The sequence below is a fragment of the Sphaeramia orbicularis genome, chromosome 4 (genome assembly GCF_902148855.1).
Source record: "Sphaeramia orbicularis chromosome 4, fSphaOr1.1, whole genome shotgun sequence".
In the NCBI taxonomy this organism is placed as follows: Eukaryota; Metazoa; Chordata; class Actinopteri; order Kurtiformes; family Apogonidae; genus Sphaeramia; species Sphaeramia orbicularis.
In genome coordinates, this window is record NC_043960.1 from 47,933,919 (window position 1) to 47,952,438 (window position 18,520).

Genomic DNA, 18,520 nt, shown 5'->3' on the forward strand with positions numbered 1-18,520 from the left:
AAAAAAAAAAACAAAAACAAACAATTGTGCTGTGCCTCAGGAAGGGAAGCTTTTCTGTAGATTTAGATTTTATTTGTCAAACTCAGGAGAGAAGAGAATATTTTGTTAAAGGCTGAGCTGTAAAAACTGTAATTTTGTAAGGAAATATTTGACAACTGTATCTAGATTTTTGGTTTGAGGGTTTTAGTGTGTGTGTGTGTGTGTGTGTGTGTGTGTGTGTGTGTGTGTGTGTGTGTGTGTGTGTGTGTATGACAAAAAATAACAGAAAATCAATCAATGTTTTCATTGAACTGTATAAAACTACAAAATAAAGACATACAGTTTATCCCAAAGTGTTGAAATTTTCCCCTGGACTGATGTTGTCGCTGCTTACCTGAAGTTCTCCACTAGGATCAGCTCTTCAGTGTTGAACTGGTTGTTTCTGTAGAGGACCCCCAGCTTCACCACCATCTTGATCAGGTTCTTGATGATCTTTTGGGACTCTTTGCGGTTGCGGGTGTACTCTTTGGTGACTCGATACAGCTCATCCAGGACTTCACTGCTGGTGTCGTCGATGAAGAGGTTGGCCATGCTCTTGGAGGCCATCTTACTCATCAGCTTCTTTTGGGCCTGAAGGGCCAGACTCTTGGTGCTAAATGTGTCCATGGTCCAAGCTGAAGCAAAGTGACAGATCACATAGAAAGAAATGAAAGCAAAAAATTTGAGTTGAACATTTATGTTAAATGACAACGATCCTTTAATTTTTGGAAATACTTAAAAAATAATGACTTAGAATGTTCGGAACAGTCAGCTGTTTTAATTAGGGTTAAGCTTCATTGGTTAAACTCTTTTTTTTTTTTTTCTTACTCAACATCATGTCGTGTGAGTTCATAACAGCCCTTAGAACAGCAGGATAAAAAGTTGTGAAACTGGTACATTGATGACAGTTGCATCATCAGTGGGTTGAATTTGGACATGCGTTTATTTGAGTAGAGTGCCTAGTCTGTTTCACAGGATGTGCTCAGTCTGTCTCACTACATGTCAAAAACAACAACCTCGGAGCAGAAACCAGACATTGAAAATGGCAATATATGCATTTTCTATAGCAGGGAAACACTCATTCACAAATACCACAACTTGTCCCCAACCACTTTGCTAAGTCATGGTTGTTGTATCCTAAATCCTTAATGGCACCTGAGAATGAGGTGATCTGTTAAAAAGACAAACCAACCAAACAACCCAAACTGTATTATCACCCTTCTATTACTGAGCCTTGATGCAGTCACAATGAACACAGGTCTGGATATGCGTGGACAACAGATTCCATGGGTCAGACTGAGTTACAAACATCAAGACACAATTGATGGTAATTTTACATAAAACTTGCTATAATTACATAATTGGCTTGTCGAGATTACTTAAGATAACTGCAAGCATTTTGCAACATTGTTTCATCAATAAAACCCATGTAGTTAAATGACAGTGGGTGGAGACACTTGTTTATATGTTCAGTTATTGATATCTTTGCTGAAAAATGTCACTTTTTCCTCAGTTTTCTCTGTTAATAATATAATAACCCTCAACTTTATTCTGAGCTTTTATTAACATATGATCCGTAATTTAAAAGTACAAAATACTCACAGAGAATCAGTATGGGTTCAGGTCAAACAGATCAACAGCATTAGCAATAATTGAGGCAACAGAATAAATCACAAATGCCATAAATAATCAACAAAATGCAGTTGGAATATTTATTGATTTAAAAAAAGCGTTTGACACCAACAACCATGAAATGTTAATTATGAAACTGAAAGATATGGCCTAGGGGGGACTGTGCTGGACTGGGTAAAAAGTTATTTAAGCAGGAGACAGCACTTTGTGAAATCAGGTGACTGTGATTCATCATGTTTGGACATTGCTTGTGGGGTCCCCCAGGGGTCAGTACTGGGTCCTATATTTTTCTTTTGTATATCAATGAAATATCTAAAGTTTATAAGGTATTGCACTTTGTGTTGTTTGGGGATAACTTGCAAAAATTACAGGAGGAAGTCAAAATAGAAATGAACAAACTAAAAATGTGGTTCAACAGAAACAGATTATCATTAAATCTGAGCAAGACAAAAATAATGATATTTGGTAATTGTAGAAATAATTCACAGGTAACAATAGAAATAGATGGAATTGAAATTGAGAAAGTTCTTGAAATAACATTTCTGGGGGTAACCATAGATGACATAATCAGTTGGAAAGCACATATCAAACATGTACTAACTAAAGTCTCCAGAAGCATTGCAATAATAAATAAAGCAAAGAAGGTTTTGGATCAGAAATCACTCCATGCTGTATACTGTTCCCTAGTCTCACCATACTTGGAATACTGTGCTGAGACCTGGGGCAACAACTACAAGACCTCACTATGGCCACTAACCATCATTCAAAAAAGACCAATACGGATCATTCACAATGTTGGCTACCAGGAACACACAAACTCATTATTCTTACAGTGCAAAATTACTCAAATTCACAGACATTGTGGACTATCCAACAGCTCAAATAATGTACAAAGCTAAAAATAATCTGTTACCAACAAATATACAGAAATTATTCAGTATTCATGAGGGGGCAGGGCTCAAAATTAACTTTTTGACCTAGGAGCACTGTGCTCCTAACCCTAAAAAGTTAGGAGCACAGGCTAAAATCTAGGCGCACCACTATTATATAAAAAATTTGGAGAACAAGCAAAACTCTTGGCCATACCAAGTAATATTCCTATATGTATTTAAGCAATGTTAACAACCTAGAATAAAGTATTTGAATAGAGTATGAAAGAAAAAGCTTACATTGACACAGGTGCAAAACAATTGTCAATGTGTGGTATATACTTTAGTTGGTTCTTGGAGAAGAAAGACGAATCACACCATTATTTGCAACAACCAACTTTTTTATTTCATGGCCTAAAGGCCCTTAGGGGCCGTTTACACGGCGTCGGCTTCAGTCGACTCCGGGAAGATTTCATGGCGGATTAGCCTTCTGTTAACATGGAAACGGTGCCTAGAGTGCCTGAATCCGGAAACTTTTGATACCAGGGTCCAGGGTGGAATGTTATCGATACGCTCCGCACTTCAGCTCCGTGTTAACGCGAGTCGGAGCGTTCCGGGGTAAAATATGACGTCATCGCATGCGCGCGCAGCCAAGAACCGCCAGTTAACTCACTCCGGGCCAGTTGGTGGCGGTAATGCACCTCCAAGCTGGTTTGCCAGCCTCTATGACACAATAAAGCTGCAGAAAAAGAAGGAACAACCACAACAACAATGGCCGGTTTCAGAACAACATACGTGCTGCTAACTGTGCTCAGCTCGTCTGTCCAGACAAAGAAGTCCTGTGTCTTTGTACGACCACTCGCCATTGTTGTTTGTAAATAGTGTTGTCCGCCTCCTCCTCCTCTTCTTCTTCTTCTTCTCCTCATTTAAAGGCTGTCTAAACCGGAAATTGTTTGTGCGCAGGCGCCTGTTTTACCACCACTGTTTCACTACAGCTCTACATCGCCAGCTACTGGTCTGGCATGGCCACTACAGCGTATTCAGCCGTCCTCGCGGACTCATGTTAACGCAGATCGTTATCATAGCGGCGGTGTCTTAACGCGGAATGATTTTATAACGCAAAGGAGAAATCTTTGCGGAGTGTTGCCGTGTAAACGTACCCTAGTCACTGTGGTCTACACCACGCCTGAAGTCAAGTCTCCTTGACCTGGTGCCCCTTAGTCACTGTGGTCTACACCACGCCTGAAGTCAGGAGATTGTTTCAAACGTCGGTGGAGTTATTTGATCCCTTTGTTTATGCCGCCTGCGCACGCGAGGGGGCGGGGACTAGATTTTCCGCTTCAGTCAGCGGGGCGTGGAGCTTGTTTATTTTCAGCTGACGAGTTACTTCTGCAGCCATTATTCTAGGCGCACGTATTAATTTTCACTCATTTTTTTATTGGCGCACCGTGCGATCGTAATCTCAAAAACAGTCGCACTACCGAAATTCTCAGGCGCATGCGACCGTAATTCAGTCGCAGTCACGAGCCCTGTGAGGGGGTTATAATTTAAGGGGAAAATTAACTTTAAAATTCACTTAATACATATGACTAGGAAGGGTTTTTGTGTTTCAGTGACCGGGGTGAGATTGTGGAACAGATTCAATATAGAGTTAAAGCAATATCCAAGTATGAAACTGTTTAAAAGGAGGTACAAAGACACAATTTTTAAGAGGTACAGGGATGAGGGAGGTGTTGGGTATCACTGGGGTTAATAAGGATGGACAAGTAGGAGTATGTGTATGTTTATGTATGTACAGGTGTGTATGAGTATATACAAATGTATGTACACTACCGGTCAAAAGTTTTAGAACACCCCAATTTTGCCAGAATTTCCTTGAAAATGATGCAGTTTAATGTCTCAGTGTACTCTGAAATTAAAGCATAGAACAAATAAACAATTGAAGTTAAAAAATAAATCATGGAATCAATTTAGAAACCAAAATGTATTCTAAACTTTTCACTCATCAAAGTAGCCACCTTTGGCAGATATAACAATTGAACACATTCGTGGCATTCTTTCTACAATGGAAATCAAATATTCTTCAGAAAGTTCTTCCCAACTCTGTTGCAGAAGTTCCCATAAATGTGTAGCACTTGTAGGTTGCTTTGCTTTCACTCTTCTGTCCAGTTCATCCCAAACCAGCTCAATGGGGTTGAAGTCTGGAGACTGTGCTGGCCACTCCATGTTTTCAAGCGTACCATCTTGTTCTTTTTTCTTAAGATAGTTCTGGCATAGCTTGGACTTATGTTTTGGGTCATTATCTTGCTGTAGGATGAACCTCTGACCAACTAGGCGCATCCCAGAGGGTACTGCATGGCGCTCCAGAATGTTGTGGTAGCCGTTTTGGTTCAGGGTGCCTTTCACTCTGGACAAGTCACCGACCCTGGATCCAGCAAAACAGCCCCAGACCATCACACTTCCTCCTCCATGTTTGACAGGTGATGTCACACACTGAGGAACCATCCTTTCACCTACACGACAGTGTGCATAAATCCTGCGGGATGAACCGAAGATTTCAAATTTGGATTCATCAGTCCATAACACTTTCTTCCTGTCTTCAGTAGTCCACTGGTGGTGTTTCATGGCCAGCCTCTTTTTCTTATTCTGAAGTCTCAGCAATCGCTTTCTTGCTGCAACGCGACCCAACTGCAACTGGAAGTCTTCTCTTCACAGTTGAAACTGGGATTTGCTTACTACAACCACTATGAGCTGTGCTTGAAGCTGATGTCCTGTGAGTCACCTATCACGCAAGCTGTTGACTCTCAGAAACTTGTCTTCTGATTCTGTTGTGGCTTTGGGTCTGCCAGACCTCTTCCTGTCAGGATTTCCCTCAGTTTCTGAGTGCCTTTTGATGGTGAAGGAAACTGGACTTACTGACACCTTGACTTTCTTGGCAATTTCTCTGTAGGAAAGACCTACATTTTTAAGTGTTATGATGGTCTGTCTCCCTTCTGTCATTAATTGCCTTTTCCTCGCCATTTTGATAGTAACACACGACTTTCTGCAGTACAATACTGTTCAAATAATGCTCACAATGGTATGGTACCATGTTCCAACACTGCTTTTATGCAGACAGAGGGGGTTGTAAGTAATTAAGCAATGTTGGGACACCTGTAGGAATTGGTAGCACCAACTTTCAGGGGGCTCAACAACTTGATCCCCAGACACAGAGTCTGGCTCTTGGGACATGGAATGTCACTTTGCTCAGGGGGAAGGAGCCAGAGCTTGTGAAGGAGGTTGAGAGATACAGTGTAGATATAGTTGGACTCACCTCCACACACAGCTCTGGCTCTGGAACCCAACCCCTTGAGAGGGGCTGGACTCTCCACTTCTCTGGAGTTGCCCGTGGTGAGAGGCGGCGGGCTGGTGTGGGCTTAGTCATAGCCCCACAGCTCAGCCGCCATGTGTTACAGGCCGAGCAGCAGTGCAGAGAACCCAGCCTTCTTGGAGTCCCTGGGAGGGGTGCTGGACAGTGCTCTGACTGGGGACTCCATTGTTCTCCTGAGTGACTTCAGTGCTCATGTGGGCAATGGTAGCGAAACCTGGAGAGAGGTAATGGGGAAGAACAGCCTCCCCGATCTGAACCTGAGTGATGTTCTGTTACTGGACTTCTGTGCTAGTCACAGTTTGTCCATAACGAACACCATGTTCAAGGACAGGGATGTCCATATGTGCATGTGGCACTAGGACACCCTAGGCCGGAGGTCGATGATTGACTTCATTGTCATGTCATCAGACCTCCAGCTGCATGTCTTGGACACTCGGGTGAAAAGAGGGGCAGAGCTGTCAACTGATCACCACCCGGTGGTGAGTTGGATCCGCTGGCGGAGGAGGAACCCGGACAGACTTGGCAGGCCCAAACGTGTTGTGAGGGTCTGTTGGGAATGTCTGGCGGAGCCCAATGTCAGCACGGGGGAGGCTGGGGACATTGAGTCCAAGTGGACCACGTTCTCCACCTCCATTGTCGAAGCAGCTGCTCAAAGCTGTGGTCACAAGGTCTCCAGTGCCTGTCATGGCAGCAACCCCTGAACCCGGTGGTGGACGCCGGAAGTAAGGGATGCTGTCGAGCTGAAGAAGGAGTCTTACCAAGCCTTGTTGCCTCGTGGGACTCCCGAGGCAGCTGTTGGGTACTGGCAGGCCAGGCGTGCCGCAGCCTGAGCAGTTGTGGAGGCAAAAATTCGGGTCTGGGTGGAGTTCGGTGAGGCTATGGAGGAGCACTATCGGTCAGCCTCGAGGAAATTCTGGCAAACCGTTTGGCGCTTCCGGCGGGGAAAGCAGTGTACCACCAGCACTGTTTACAGTGCAAGTAGGAAGCTGCTGACCTCAACTGGGGATGTTGTTGGGCGGTTGAAGGAGTACTTTGAGGATCTCCTCAATCCCACTGCCACATCTTCCGTGGAGGAAGCAGAGGCTGAGGTCTCAGAGGTGGACTTGTCCATCACCCAAACTGAAGTCACCAAGGTGGTTGGCAAGCTCCTCGGTGGCAGGGCATCGGGGAGCGAATGAGATTTTCCGTGAGTACCTTAAGTCTCTGGACATGCAGGGACTGTCTTGGTTGAAAAGTCTCTATAACCTCATGTGGCGGTTGGGAACAGTGCCTCTGGATTGGCAGACCGGGGTGGTGGCAGGGCTGTACAGTGCAACAATTTCCATCGCATTTGCTACTAAAAATCAGTCTGTGCGAAGAGAAATAGGCATCCACTAGCACAAGTGTGAAGGAGTTGCGCTAGTATCATGTCTAAAATAGTTGGGAAAACTAGGCTATATTACTGTCTCTTCATGGAAGTTGTAGTTCTAAGTGTGTACTGTCCTTCTCAATCCGAATACAAAAGAACTACATTTCTGGGTTAAACGTTCCCATGTGCCGGGAAACCACAACATTTGTATAATTTTTTACATTACAACTAAGAACAAAAAGAAGCCTCAAGCAAAATGAAGAGGTATTTTTCTGTAGTTTCTACCTTGGTATGTCACGACAACAAGGATAAAAGACGCTGTTTGGAGGACAATAGTACTACAGCATTTATGGAGTCTTACGCTGAATGTTCTTCACACACTGCTTCTTCATCAGACCGGGCTGTCTCCTCTGATACAAAATGTATTGATTCAACCCTCAGTGGTTAAAAGATCTCCCCTGGCTTGTATACGATCAGACCAAAAAGGCAATAGTTTGTAAGTATTGTATAGCAGCATCTGTCTGATTGAATTTGCAAGCAATGTGCGTCTCGCCCTCTCTCGCTCTCTCTCTCTCTCGTTCTCTCTCTCTCTCGCTATCTCTCAAACCTTCTAACAGTATAAGCTGCAACATTTTCAAGCACAGTGAAGAATATTCTTTAGTCAAACGGAACTTCATACATTTTTGTTGAGTAAAATCTATTTGGAATTTTGGGACTGATTAGAATTGTTTCTTGTCATTAAGTCATATCTAATTCAGACCAGCACAGATTGTTCACTGATGCACATTCAAAATATAGTACTGCTGATTTTTCACATTTAAAAATGTTTAAATTCACCCTGTTGTGTTCAGGTGGTGGAAACTAAAGGTTAAAGAATCAGTTTAACTGCTGTCCAACATTGTTAGAATTTCTGATCAGTGTCAAACTAATTTAGCCAATTAACACGTTATCTAACTGTCCAACTGTGTGTGCTACTAAATTTTTCTTTGTGCTACTAAAATTTTTAACTTGCTTGCACCAGCACTACCATCTAAAAAAGTAAGCGTACAGCCCTGGGTGGTCCCCCTTTTTAAGAAGGGGGACCAGAGGGTTGTGCTCCAACTACAGGGTGATCACACTCCTCAGCCTTCTCAGGGAAAGTCTATTCCAGGGTACTGGAGAGGAGGGTACAACTGATAGTCGCACCTCGGATCCAGGAGGAACAATGCAGTTTTTGTCCTGGTTGTGGAACACTGGTCTCTACACTCTCCATCGGGTGCTTGAGGGTTCATGGGAGTTCACCCAACTGGTCCATGTGTTTTGTGGATTTGGAGAAGGTGTTCCACTGCATCCCTCATGGTATCTTGTGGTGGGTGCTTCGGGAGTATGGGGTATGGGACCCTCTGCTAAGACCAGTCTGGTCCCTGTGTGACCGAAGCAGGAGCCTGGTTCACATTGCCGGCAGTAAGTCAGACCTGTTCCAGGTGCATGTTGGACTCCGATAGGGCTACCCTTTGTCACTGATTCTGTTCATATTTTTTATGGACAGAATTTCTAGGTGCAGCCAGGGGCCAGAGGGGGTCTGGTTTGGGGACCACAGGATTTCACCTCTGCTTTTTGCAGATGATTTTGTCCTGTTTGTCTCATCGAACCTGGACCTTCAGTGTGTACTAGGGCAGTTTACAGCCGAGTATGAAGCAAATGGGATGAGGATCAGCACCTCCAAATCCGAGACCATGGTTCTCGACCGGAAAAAGGTAGTCTTACCTCTCTGGGTCACTGACCCAAAGAGGGCAGACCAGTCCTTGCCCCAAGTGGAGGAGTTTAAGTATCTTGGGATCTTGTTCATGAGCGAGGGAAAGACGGAGCGTGAGATTGACAGGTGGATTGGTGCAGCGGCTGCAGTGATGAAGTTGCTGTATCGGTCGGTTGTGGTAAAGAAGGAGCTGAGCCGAAAGGTGAAGCTCTCGATTTACCGGTCAAGCTACGTTCCTATCCTCACCTATGATCATGAGCTTTGGGTCTTTGGGCTTTAGATGGATGGATGGATGGATATTTACAAAATTTCAGTACCACTTGTAGAAAAAAAGATATGAAGATATGATCAATATAAAATGAAACCTAAAAAGGACTTAAATATGTAAATACACTATTAACTTTAATAATATTTTTTCTTGCTTGTGTAAGTGATATTTTAGGTCTATAAGTTTTGCACATTTGCATGAAATTAAAAAAAAATAAATAAGATGTTCATTTTGAGTATTTCTACCTAAAAAATTTTCTTTCTGTAACTTGTAACATGTCATGTGAAAGTACTTATTGAGACCTATTCATACATGTATTAAACATGGAGATAAGTTATTTAGTTTTCAACACAGAGCTTATTGAACATGGAATGTGTCCCTGTGTCACTGCTTGATCTGGACCAAATTCATCCCACAGGGTGGACTGGACCCTTTGGTACGCCAGTTTTGGCCCATGAGCCACAAATTTGACGCTCTCAAGTTGGTTAGTGTGCAAGTTCATAGATGTCCCTAAATATCCCATACTGAACCTTTATTTGGCAACTGAGAGCTATTAGTGCTTATAGCCACATGTTGGACATGTTAGGCTTAAACCCCCATTGAACCACCTGGCCCTCTAATCACTGTTTGCAACCATATTTATTAGCTTAAACTTGCACTACAAGGCATAAATATTGCCATGGTAACACAGTACCCTGACAATTAGTAGTGTGCGGGGTTACTGCAAATAACATCTACACTAATACTGTTTAAACTGCACTGCCCAGAAATGTCCCCCTTATCAGATAATGAGCCGTGGCAGCTGTCAAACTAGTCCCAGAATCCCTCTGGTCTGGAGCCGACAAGGTAGTTGGGGAAGAATGTGGCATTATGGGTGTTGTAGTAAAGTCAGTATGACCATGGAAAAGCAGACAATGTAATTCTGGACTTCACCTCAAGCAGGCTGCGTTTCAAGAACAAGGTTTGTGTGAATGTGAGCAGCCAATGTACGAGCCATTCACAGCACATGCATTTGATTTATGATAGATGAGGTTAGCGTGCGCGTTTGTATGCATGTGTCTGTCTGACAAAGCAGGGTGACTCAGTGAAAGCCAGTGCCCGCGATGGAGGCTCAGAAAATAACAAGGGTCGGCAGGGTCGGTGCTTTCACATCCTCCTCCTACATCTCTGATATCAAATGAGCCAAGCCACATCATTCCAGCGGCTGCGTCTCAATGCATTTTATGGGTCACTTATTCAGGTTTGTATATTCAGTTTTGGAAAAAAAAAAAAAATTAATCTCTTTTCTGAGCACTCCCGCTCTAACCTTCACACATTTCCAAGGATAACCTCCGGAGAACAGCAGAGTAAACAGGCAACAAAAAGCTGTTTTCCACTATAGCCTCCCACTGCACAGGGGAATGAAAAAGATGCAGAGGAAGGAATTAAAAATATCATTTTGAAGAAGAACATCTCAATAAATACATGTTTTAAAAACAAAACAGAAAAATCAGTTTGAGAAGTGAGGCATCCACCTTGTTAAAAATACAGAAAACAGTCAAACAATTACACATTTATGATCTAAGAGAACGTTCCAATGTGTGGCTTATGTTAGGTGATTAAAGTTGGGGTGCGAGATCTTAGAAAAACGGTTCGAACAAGCTACATTTTGAAAATACTCAATTCAAAGTCCAAACCCCTTTCTTCAGACATCCCACCGAAGCCATGCCTCCAGAGTACTGACACGCGCAATGCTTGTTCCCGAGGGTTCACAAGTGCTGCACAGCAACAACTCGCCAGCTGAGGCTCTGGCTCTGTCCTGGCCCCAGCCCCAGCTCCGACCCCGGCTGAGGCTATGGCTACGGCCCTGGCCCTAACTCCGGCTCCGACCCCGCCTGAGGCTCCGTCCCCGGCTCCAGCCCCATATGGCCCTGGCTCCAGCTCCCTCCCCAGCTGAGGCTCCGGCTCGCGGATCCATGCATACCTCATTCAGTCTCCTTCAACACCCCTGCTCTTACAGAACAGCCCCAGTTCATACCTATCTGACTAATGTTACATTTCCTACTGATTTATGTTAGTGACAAAACAGTTTGCCGGTGAACTTTCCATGCTAATATAAGTAATATAGCCAAGCTCTAGCTCTGGCTTCAAGCCTCTGAGAATGCACGATTCATGCTCAAAGAGGGGTATGCGCAGAGGGGGAAGGGGGGGGGAGGGACAAATTGCAGTTGAGTTTGATAGACATATCACTGTTCAATCATTTCGAGTGGGCACTCAAAATGATTTGATGGTGTTTTTTCAGTCCTGTCCAGTCCACAGATAACAGATAACAGATAAAACATTTAACAGATAAAACAAGTGTGGTGCAAGAATGCAAAGCATATAGCAGCTGCTTGTTTTCTGTAAGAAAGTGCACAAGTACATACTTTTTTTTTTTTAAATTCAAATTTATATGACTGCTCTTACGTGTATGTGCATGTTGTGTGTATGTTTCATGATGCTGATAACACTGTGAATTTCCCCATTGTGGGATCAATAAAGGAATATCTTATCTTAAATAAGGAGCTCAAGCTTACAAGTGCCTTATAAATTAGGGTCACCCAATGTGCATATCTGTGTGCACTCAGGGAAGGCAAATTTGATTTCAAATATAATTGAGAGTGGTGGCTGAGATGACTACAGCCAGTGACAAACCTAAGTGCTGAATGAAAAACAGTGTCCAAGGACTTTTGTATAGTTTGTCATTTTAATCGTGGTAGATCTTAGGTCATTTCCATCTTTTGAGTCAATAAGTCATCCTCTTAAACCACTTTATCCTCGAGAGGGTTGCGGGGGTGTTGGAGCCTATCCCAGCTACCTACGGGCAAAGGCGGGTACACCATGAACATGTCACCAGTTCATCTCAGGACTGACAGAGACAAACAACCAGTCACTCTCACATTCACACCTTTGGGCAATTTTAGCTTGACCAGTTAACCTATTAGTGCATGTCATTGGATGGTGGGAGGATGCCAGAGTAATGTGATTTTTTGTTGTGTGTTTGCATTGTTTTGCAGCTTATTATGTCATATCCACTTTGTGGTTCCTTTTACAACATTCTTGGCTAATTACACTATTGCATATTTTACAATGTTTGCATCTTATCGCAAAATTTTCATCTTGTTGCATCTTTGGCATCAAGACGTGATTTTTGTGAGTTGAAACGATCAGTTGTTTAATTGACTGGAATCGATTAAAAAATTATTCAATTACAATTTTCCAGAATCGAAGCTTCATTTCCTATATTTTGTTGTTTCAGCTGGTTCAGGAATAAAGAACAAGCTGTCATTTTCAGACATGTCTGTTTCACATTTTTACTATTTTCATACCTAATCCTCTGCTTGAATCCAAGAAAATAGTTGATAGATTGATTACAAAAATAATCGATAGTAGCAGCTCTAGATTTTTGTATTATTGGGTCTTTTTCATTGTGTCTAATTTCATTGTCTCCATCTTGTACCTTATATGAGCTTTATCTTAGTACCATTTTCTTCTGGTAGCGTCTTTTGTTGTTCTTTAGGTTGATAGTCATATTTGCCTTCATACCACTACTGCAGTGGATGTCAGTCAAATATCCATTGCTTTCAAACTTACTCTAATCAGTGTCAGTCACAATGGATTAAAAAATCACTACATTTAAGCACTCCATTCACATTTTAGTGTGAGATTATTCTTGACACAATACGTGTTCACATGAAAACTGCACTGTTAGTTAACTACTGAAATTCTCTCTGATTGGAAAATTACCTACCCATGTGCTGCAGCATAATAAAAAAGAAAGAGGATGAGAGGTGCTATTAGTGCGGCTGACAGAGTGAACAATGACGCGATTTTTACTGTTGTTGGTACTAGAATGCAGTGTGTCTGCTGCTACAGTGTGTGACTTTCATTTCTCTCTCTCTGCAGTGGTTCTCCAAGAATATCAATAAGACTCCTTGGAGAGAGTGTCAGCAGGATGCTTCCTAGGGAGGAGACACATGAGGAGAGAGGCAGAAAAAAAAAACGCTGAAGGGATATGGGTGCGTTATATATCAATCTTGAAACATGGAGAGGGAGTGTAAGTGTTGAATGAGGGGTCATTTATATACCGTCTCGTGCTGAATCTTGTTTCCACCCTCTCTGTGCTGGACATTTAATCTGGCCTCTTACTGTGCTGATCAAGGATCCACGTTGACTCTTAAACCGCCAATGGAACTCAAGCTTGCCTCGCCGCTCTTGTAAGAGAGAAAAAAGAAAGAACCCTGGCCTGATGCAATGTGTATGAAATGGATAACAAGGAGAAAGACACTGATGATCAGACTGAAAACAAAAAAAAGTTGAGACTTCAATGCAAGCGTCTGCTGAAAATCATCACTAACTGTCACCTCTCTAAACACTGTGGTCAGCCTCAAGAGGAGAACGGTGACAGTCACATTTGAGTCTGCATTTACCTCCCTCTCTTCTCTCTGCTGATGGATGGATAATACTTAATGGATAATGGTTAAGAAAAGCAACCTCTTTCTCAGATTGGAGGCTGATTTCATAGTGCTCATTAAATTCCACTCTTGTCAGGGACTAGAGTTACCAAAGCTGTCAATGCTGTGTAGCCTACTGATGAACAACAGGAAAAGACGAGGAGAAAAGAATGAGCCAAGAGGAGTGTTTGGCATCAGTCCTCATCAATTCATACACTTTGAGTTAGGGATAGTCAACACAGTAATAAATAGCATTATCCTGACGCTGATTTTCTGTTCTTTATGGTTTCGCTTGTTCATATTTTCAGTTAAAACACTGTTTTCAGTGTTCTCATCTCAGACCACACCCACCAAATCACAAAGGTGTACCTTTCTATTTGATTTTGGCATCTTTTGTCATGTTCATAATTTTGCATCTATTACAACAATTTTATCATTTACATTATTGTGTCTTTGTTGGTGGTCTTGTTGTATCTATGATGTCTTTATTTTATCACAACATTTTAATTTTGTTGAATCTTTTAAGCAGTTTTTTCCTTTTGTTTTGTCTTGTGACCATTATGGCATTTTGTCATTATGTACATTTTTGTCATGGCGGGTGTTTCATGGTGTTTTGTCTGATTGCTACTTTTACAATGTTTGTATTTTGTGTCTTCACAAATAATTTCAAACCACAAATAATCATCTGAGTTCTTCAGCTTTTAATGCAGACCAACATTTTTGCCTTTGAAGTAGTTTTAAATATAGCATTTATCTTTGAAACTCTCACCAGCAGGGGTCAGTCTGATACTAGAACACACAGAAACCACTAACAAATCAACACTGTATCCACAGACTATCACTCACTGAGTAAAGTATGAAGCTCATTGTTTACACACATCTGTATTACGGTATCATCAATTTTTCTTCTCTAACTAAAACTCATTGCCCCTTATTTTGACAGTTGGTCAAAATAACAGTATCCTATAATCTTCACATGCTCCATCAGCTGATAGTTTACATTATGGCTCTGTTAGTTTAGCTCTGTTTTTAGACAGAAAACAGCCACAGTAAAACCACAAATTGCCTCTCCTTTCTGTATGGTTTGTGTTGTTGATAGCTGCACTACAGATTTGTTTGGAATTGTCCAAACAAGGTCAGAAGTGTGGATCAGCAAACAGCAACTTAGCAAACATAATAACATCCCATAATAACTTTATACCTCCATAAGATTCAGACTGATGAATGATCGCACTCAAAACAAACAAGAAAAGTTGAGACTTCCAAACAAGCATTTGCTGAAAATCATCACTGTCACCTCTAAACTCTGTGTTCAACCTCAAGAGGAGAACAGTGACAGTCACATTTAAAGCTGCGTTTACCTCCTGCTCTTCTAGCTTTTAGCATTTTGCCATCATCTTTGACACTAAAAGTTCTGTCTTGCAAAGCATCACATTCTTACACTTTGGTATAAGACAGTCACTAGCAGAGTGACTCGCTACTCCCTCTAGTGGTCACATAAATCCCCCAGTGTGTTAGTGTGAATAACTTCACTTCATATCATATTTGTGTGAAAAAAGTAAAATTAAATTATGAAATTGTGAGTAACCAAACAACCATGTGCTACCTGAAATTTATTAAGAAAAATAAGTGCAATTTCAATAATACTATGTCTCATCTTATTATTAAAACAATATACGGATCACAGTGGATCTACAAATTCATAAAACATTTAGTAACAGGCATTATATTGTTACAATTTAACTAAATTTTTTTTTGGAGACATTTCAAGTTGTTCATGTTCATTGATGTTATTCACATTTTATTGTGAGTGGATAATTTCTAAATACAAATATTTTCAGTATGTAATTTTACTTTTTTCACGTTGAACCAAGAAAAAAAATTGGAGTTGTCATTATTTGCACTCCGTGCTCATTTTTTGTCTTTATTTCTCTTTACCCAGTTTTTATACTATCATGCCACGGTTTCATATCCTACAGCCACCAGAACTTAACCAACATTAAATTACAGAGTAACACCGGAGTCACTAATACTTTCACATGGACTCATAACATTCCTCCGGAGATTGCAAGACCACTGGGGGCTCCGTGGATTGTTGTCGGGTCCAGCAAACAATGGAGGCCTGCACAGAGAGAGGAAGCAAAAGTGGGGGTGCAGAGCGGGATTGCTAACTCGGCTGCACTTCCTGCGTGAGCTGAAGAACAGACTGGACCAGAAGCCGCTGCTGGCCTTCTATCACCCCTCTGTGGAAAGCATTCTGACCCACTGCCTGGGGGTGTGGTATGCTGGCTCCACAGTTGAAGACAGGAAGGCTGTACAGAGGGTCATAAACACAGCCCAAAACATCATCGGCTGCCCTCAGCCATCCCTGGCAGAGTTATCTCAGCACAGCCAAGAGCATCACAGGAGATCCCTCCCACCCTGCTCATCACCTGCTTGACCTGCTGCCCTCTGGGCATTGTTTTAGGTCAATCAAATCCCACACCATCAAACTTATGAACAGTTTCTTCACCTGGGCTGTGCAGACTGTAAACACATACTATACCTCACTGTAATGTGCAATAATGAATCACGGAACATGTATCTCATGTCTGGCACATGCATGTTTATATTTCTTACCCTGTTACATTTGCACTGTTTATAGATATTTTTTTTTATTTTACCCTTTCATACAGTATATCTCTAATTTGCACATATTTTCGATTGCACACTATTTTATATTTCTTAGATACATGTCTGTATCTTTTGTGTTATTTAGAAATAAGTGCATTGTCACTGGCAGAGTATGGAAGCAATTAGTTACCATAATCTAAATTAAAATGCATTTGAAGAAATGCTTTTTCATTTTAAGAATATGGCTGCATTATTTGACTCATAAATAAAATTATTAATAAATTGTCCAATCTGCATTTTCATTTTCTTATTCAAGATCACTCATTCTTTTACTTAGTTAAAAAGAAAAACACATTTGAGATTTAATTTTCAAAAAATGCCTCAGCAAAGAGTTTGATAGTTTAATTTGAAATTTAAAATTTGAAAATTCAAATGTATTAGCAAAAATGCTTTTTCATTTTAAGAATGTGGCTGCATTATTTGACTCATAAATAAAATGAGTAAGAAATTATCCAGTGTGCATTTTCATCTTCTTATTCATGTTGCACATTTTTTGCCACAATCAAAGAGAAAACAGAGAACAGTGCTTTTTCATTTTTGTGGTCTGCCCTCCAAAAAGTAACCGTAATTCGAAAATGAATTTGCAAAGTAAGCGGCGCAGGAGAGTGACATCAGCAGCCGCTCTTCACCTCCATGCTGACTGTGGTGGATATAGTGGTATGGAGGGCTGCTGTGGACATTTGACGGTGAATCTCAGAACCTGTTGTGTTTAAGGATCTGGGAAACAGCTCCGTTTAAGGATCTCTGAACCGCACCTCCACGGACCTTGGATCTAATTCCGAAACATGAGGCATAAATTAATACAGGTTTGCACTCTTCTGCTGTTTACATTTTCGTTGATGCTAGTGAATGCCATTTTGTTTGATTTCATTAATGCCAACCCTAACTCCCACATTGCCACGTTATGCCCTGCAGGAAGCCGGGCTCCAGCGGGCTTGCAGAGCATCTGTGGAGGTGTGGCTTGGTCTCCCGGTTCACTGTGGTTTAGAGCACCTCTCTAAGCCCTACAGGAGCTGGGGCTTTGGGCAACCCCCCAGTAAAGAAGCAGAAGTTAATTCCATCATCTGTACCTGGAAGCTCAGGGATCCTCTTGTTGCAAACAAATTCCATGCTGCCTTCAAGGAGAAAGTAACTGCTACTATCAAAACTGCAAACATGGTGGAAGATGTGTGGTCAATACTCAAAGTCCCACTGTTGGAATCACCCTCTGGGGTATGCAGCCTCTCCAAAAACTACCACTGGAAATGTGAAACCTGGTGGTGGGATGACAGGGTGGGAAATGCAGTCTAGGTGAAGCGGGCTTGATTTAAAACCTACAAGGCTCTGGCTAAAGCTAGCAAGACTGATGAAGCAAAGGAAGCAAAAGCTGTATGCAGGGAGGCAAAGCATGTGGCCGAGCATGTCCTCTGGAATGTGAAATCTGAGGCCGAGACAGAAAAGTTCACGAACATCTCCCCCAATGACAGAAGTATCTTCAAGCTTGCCAAGCAGATGGACAGAACAAATCAAGACGTTGTTGGTGACAAGTGTGTCAGGAATGACGTTGGTGAGCTATCACTCAGTGATGAGGAGAAGATGCTAGCACTATGCTAGACTGCTGAATGTTGAGTTTGAATGGCTGAGCAACCTACTCCCCGAGGTTGCCCCTGTCCTCCTCCACCAGTCACCTTGGAGTTAGCCTGCAAAGTGTGGCAAAGCTGCCTTTGGGTATCATTGCTGAGATGCTGAAAGCTGCTGGTGAGACATTTGGCAGAGGTCATCTTCAGCAATGGTGTGATCCCTAAAGACTGGGAGGAGCACAACATTCTGGTACCTCTACAAGGGTGAAGGTGAAGCCCTCGACCCTGGCAACTATCATGGTCTCTAGCTCACTAATCAGATCATGAAGTTGCTGGAGCATGTGATAGACAACTTCATTTGCAAAATGGTGGACATAGACTCAATGCAGTTTGGCCTTGTGCCTGGCTGAGGCACCACTGACAGTATCTTCATCATGTACCAGCTGCAGGAGATGTACATTGCTGCAAACAAGCCACTATATCTCGTCTTTGTCGACCTGGAGAAGGCTTTTGATCAAGTAACCAGAAGAGTCCTTTGGTTGGTCTTGAGGCATCTAGGTGTGGAGGCGTGGGCAG

The 18,520-nt window shown here is 42.2% G+C and overlaps 1 protein-coding gene across 3 annotated transcripts in view; it reads right to left on the minus strand.

Annotated features, from left to right (window-relative positions):
- tnfaip8l1 (tumor necrosis factor, alpha-induced protein 8-like 1) overlaps positions 1–18,520 on the minus strand; it is a 75,452-nt gene that overhangs the window by 3,048 nt on the left and 53,884 nt on the right. The window contains exons 2-3 of one of the 3 annotated variants that reach the window (XM_030132131.1): positions 13,347–13,472; positions 374–653 (exon numbers count right to left, since the gene is read on the minus strand). In XM_030132131.1, coding sequence (XP_029987991.1) covers positions 374–645 — 272 coding nt within the window. In that variant the 5' untranslated portion in view covers positions 646–653; positions 13,347–13,472. Of the gene's footprint in view, positions 1–373; positions 654–13,346; positions 13,723–18,520 lie in introns of those variants that run through there. The other 2 variants (XM_030132130.1, XM_030132129.1) reach the window with 2 other exon arrangements.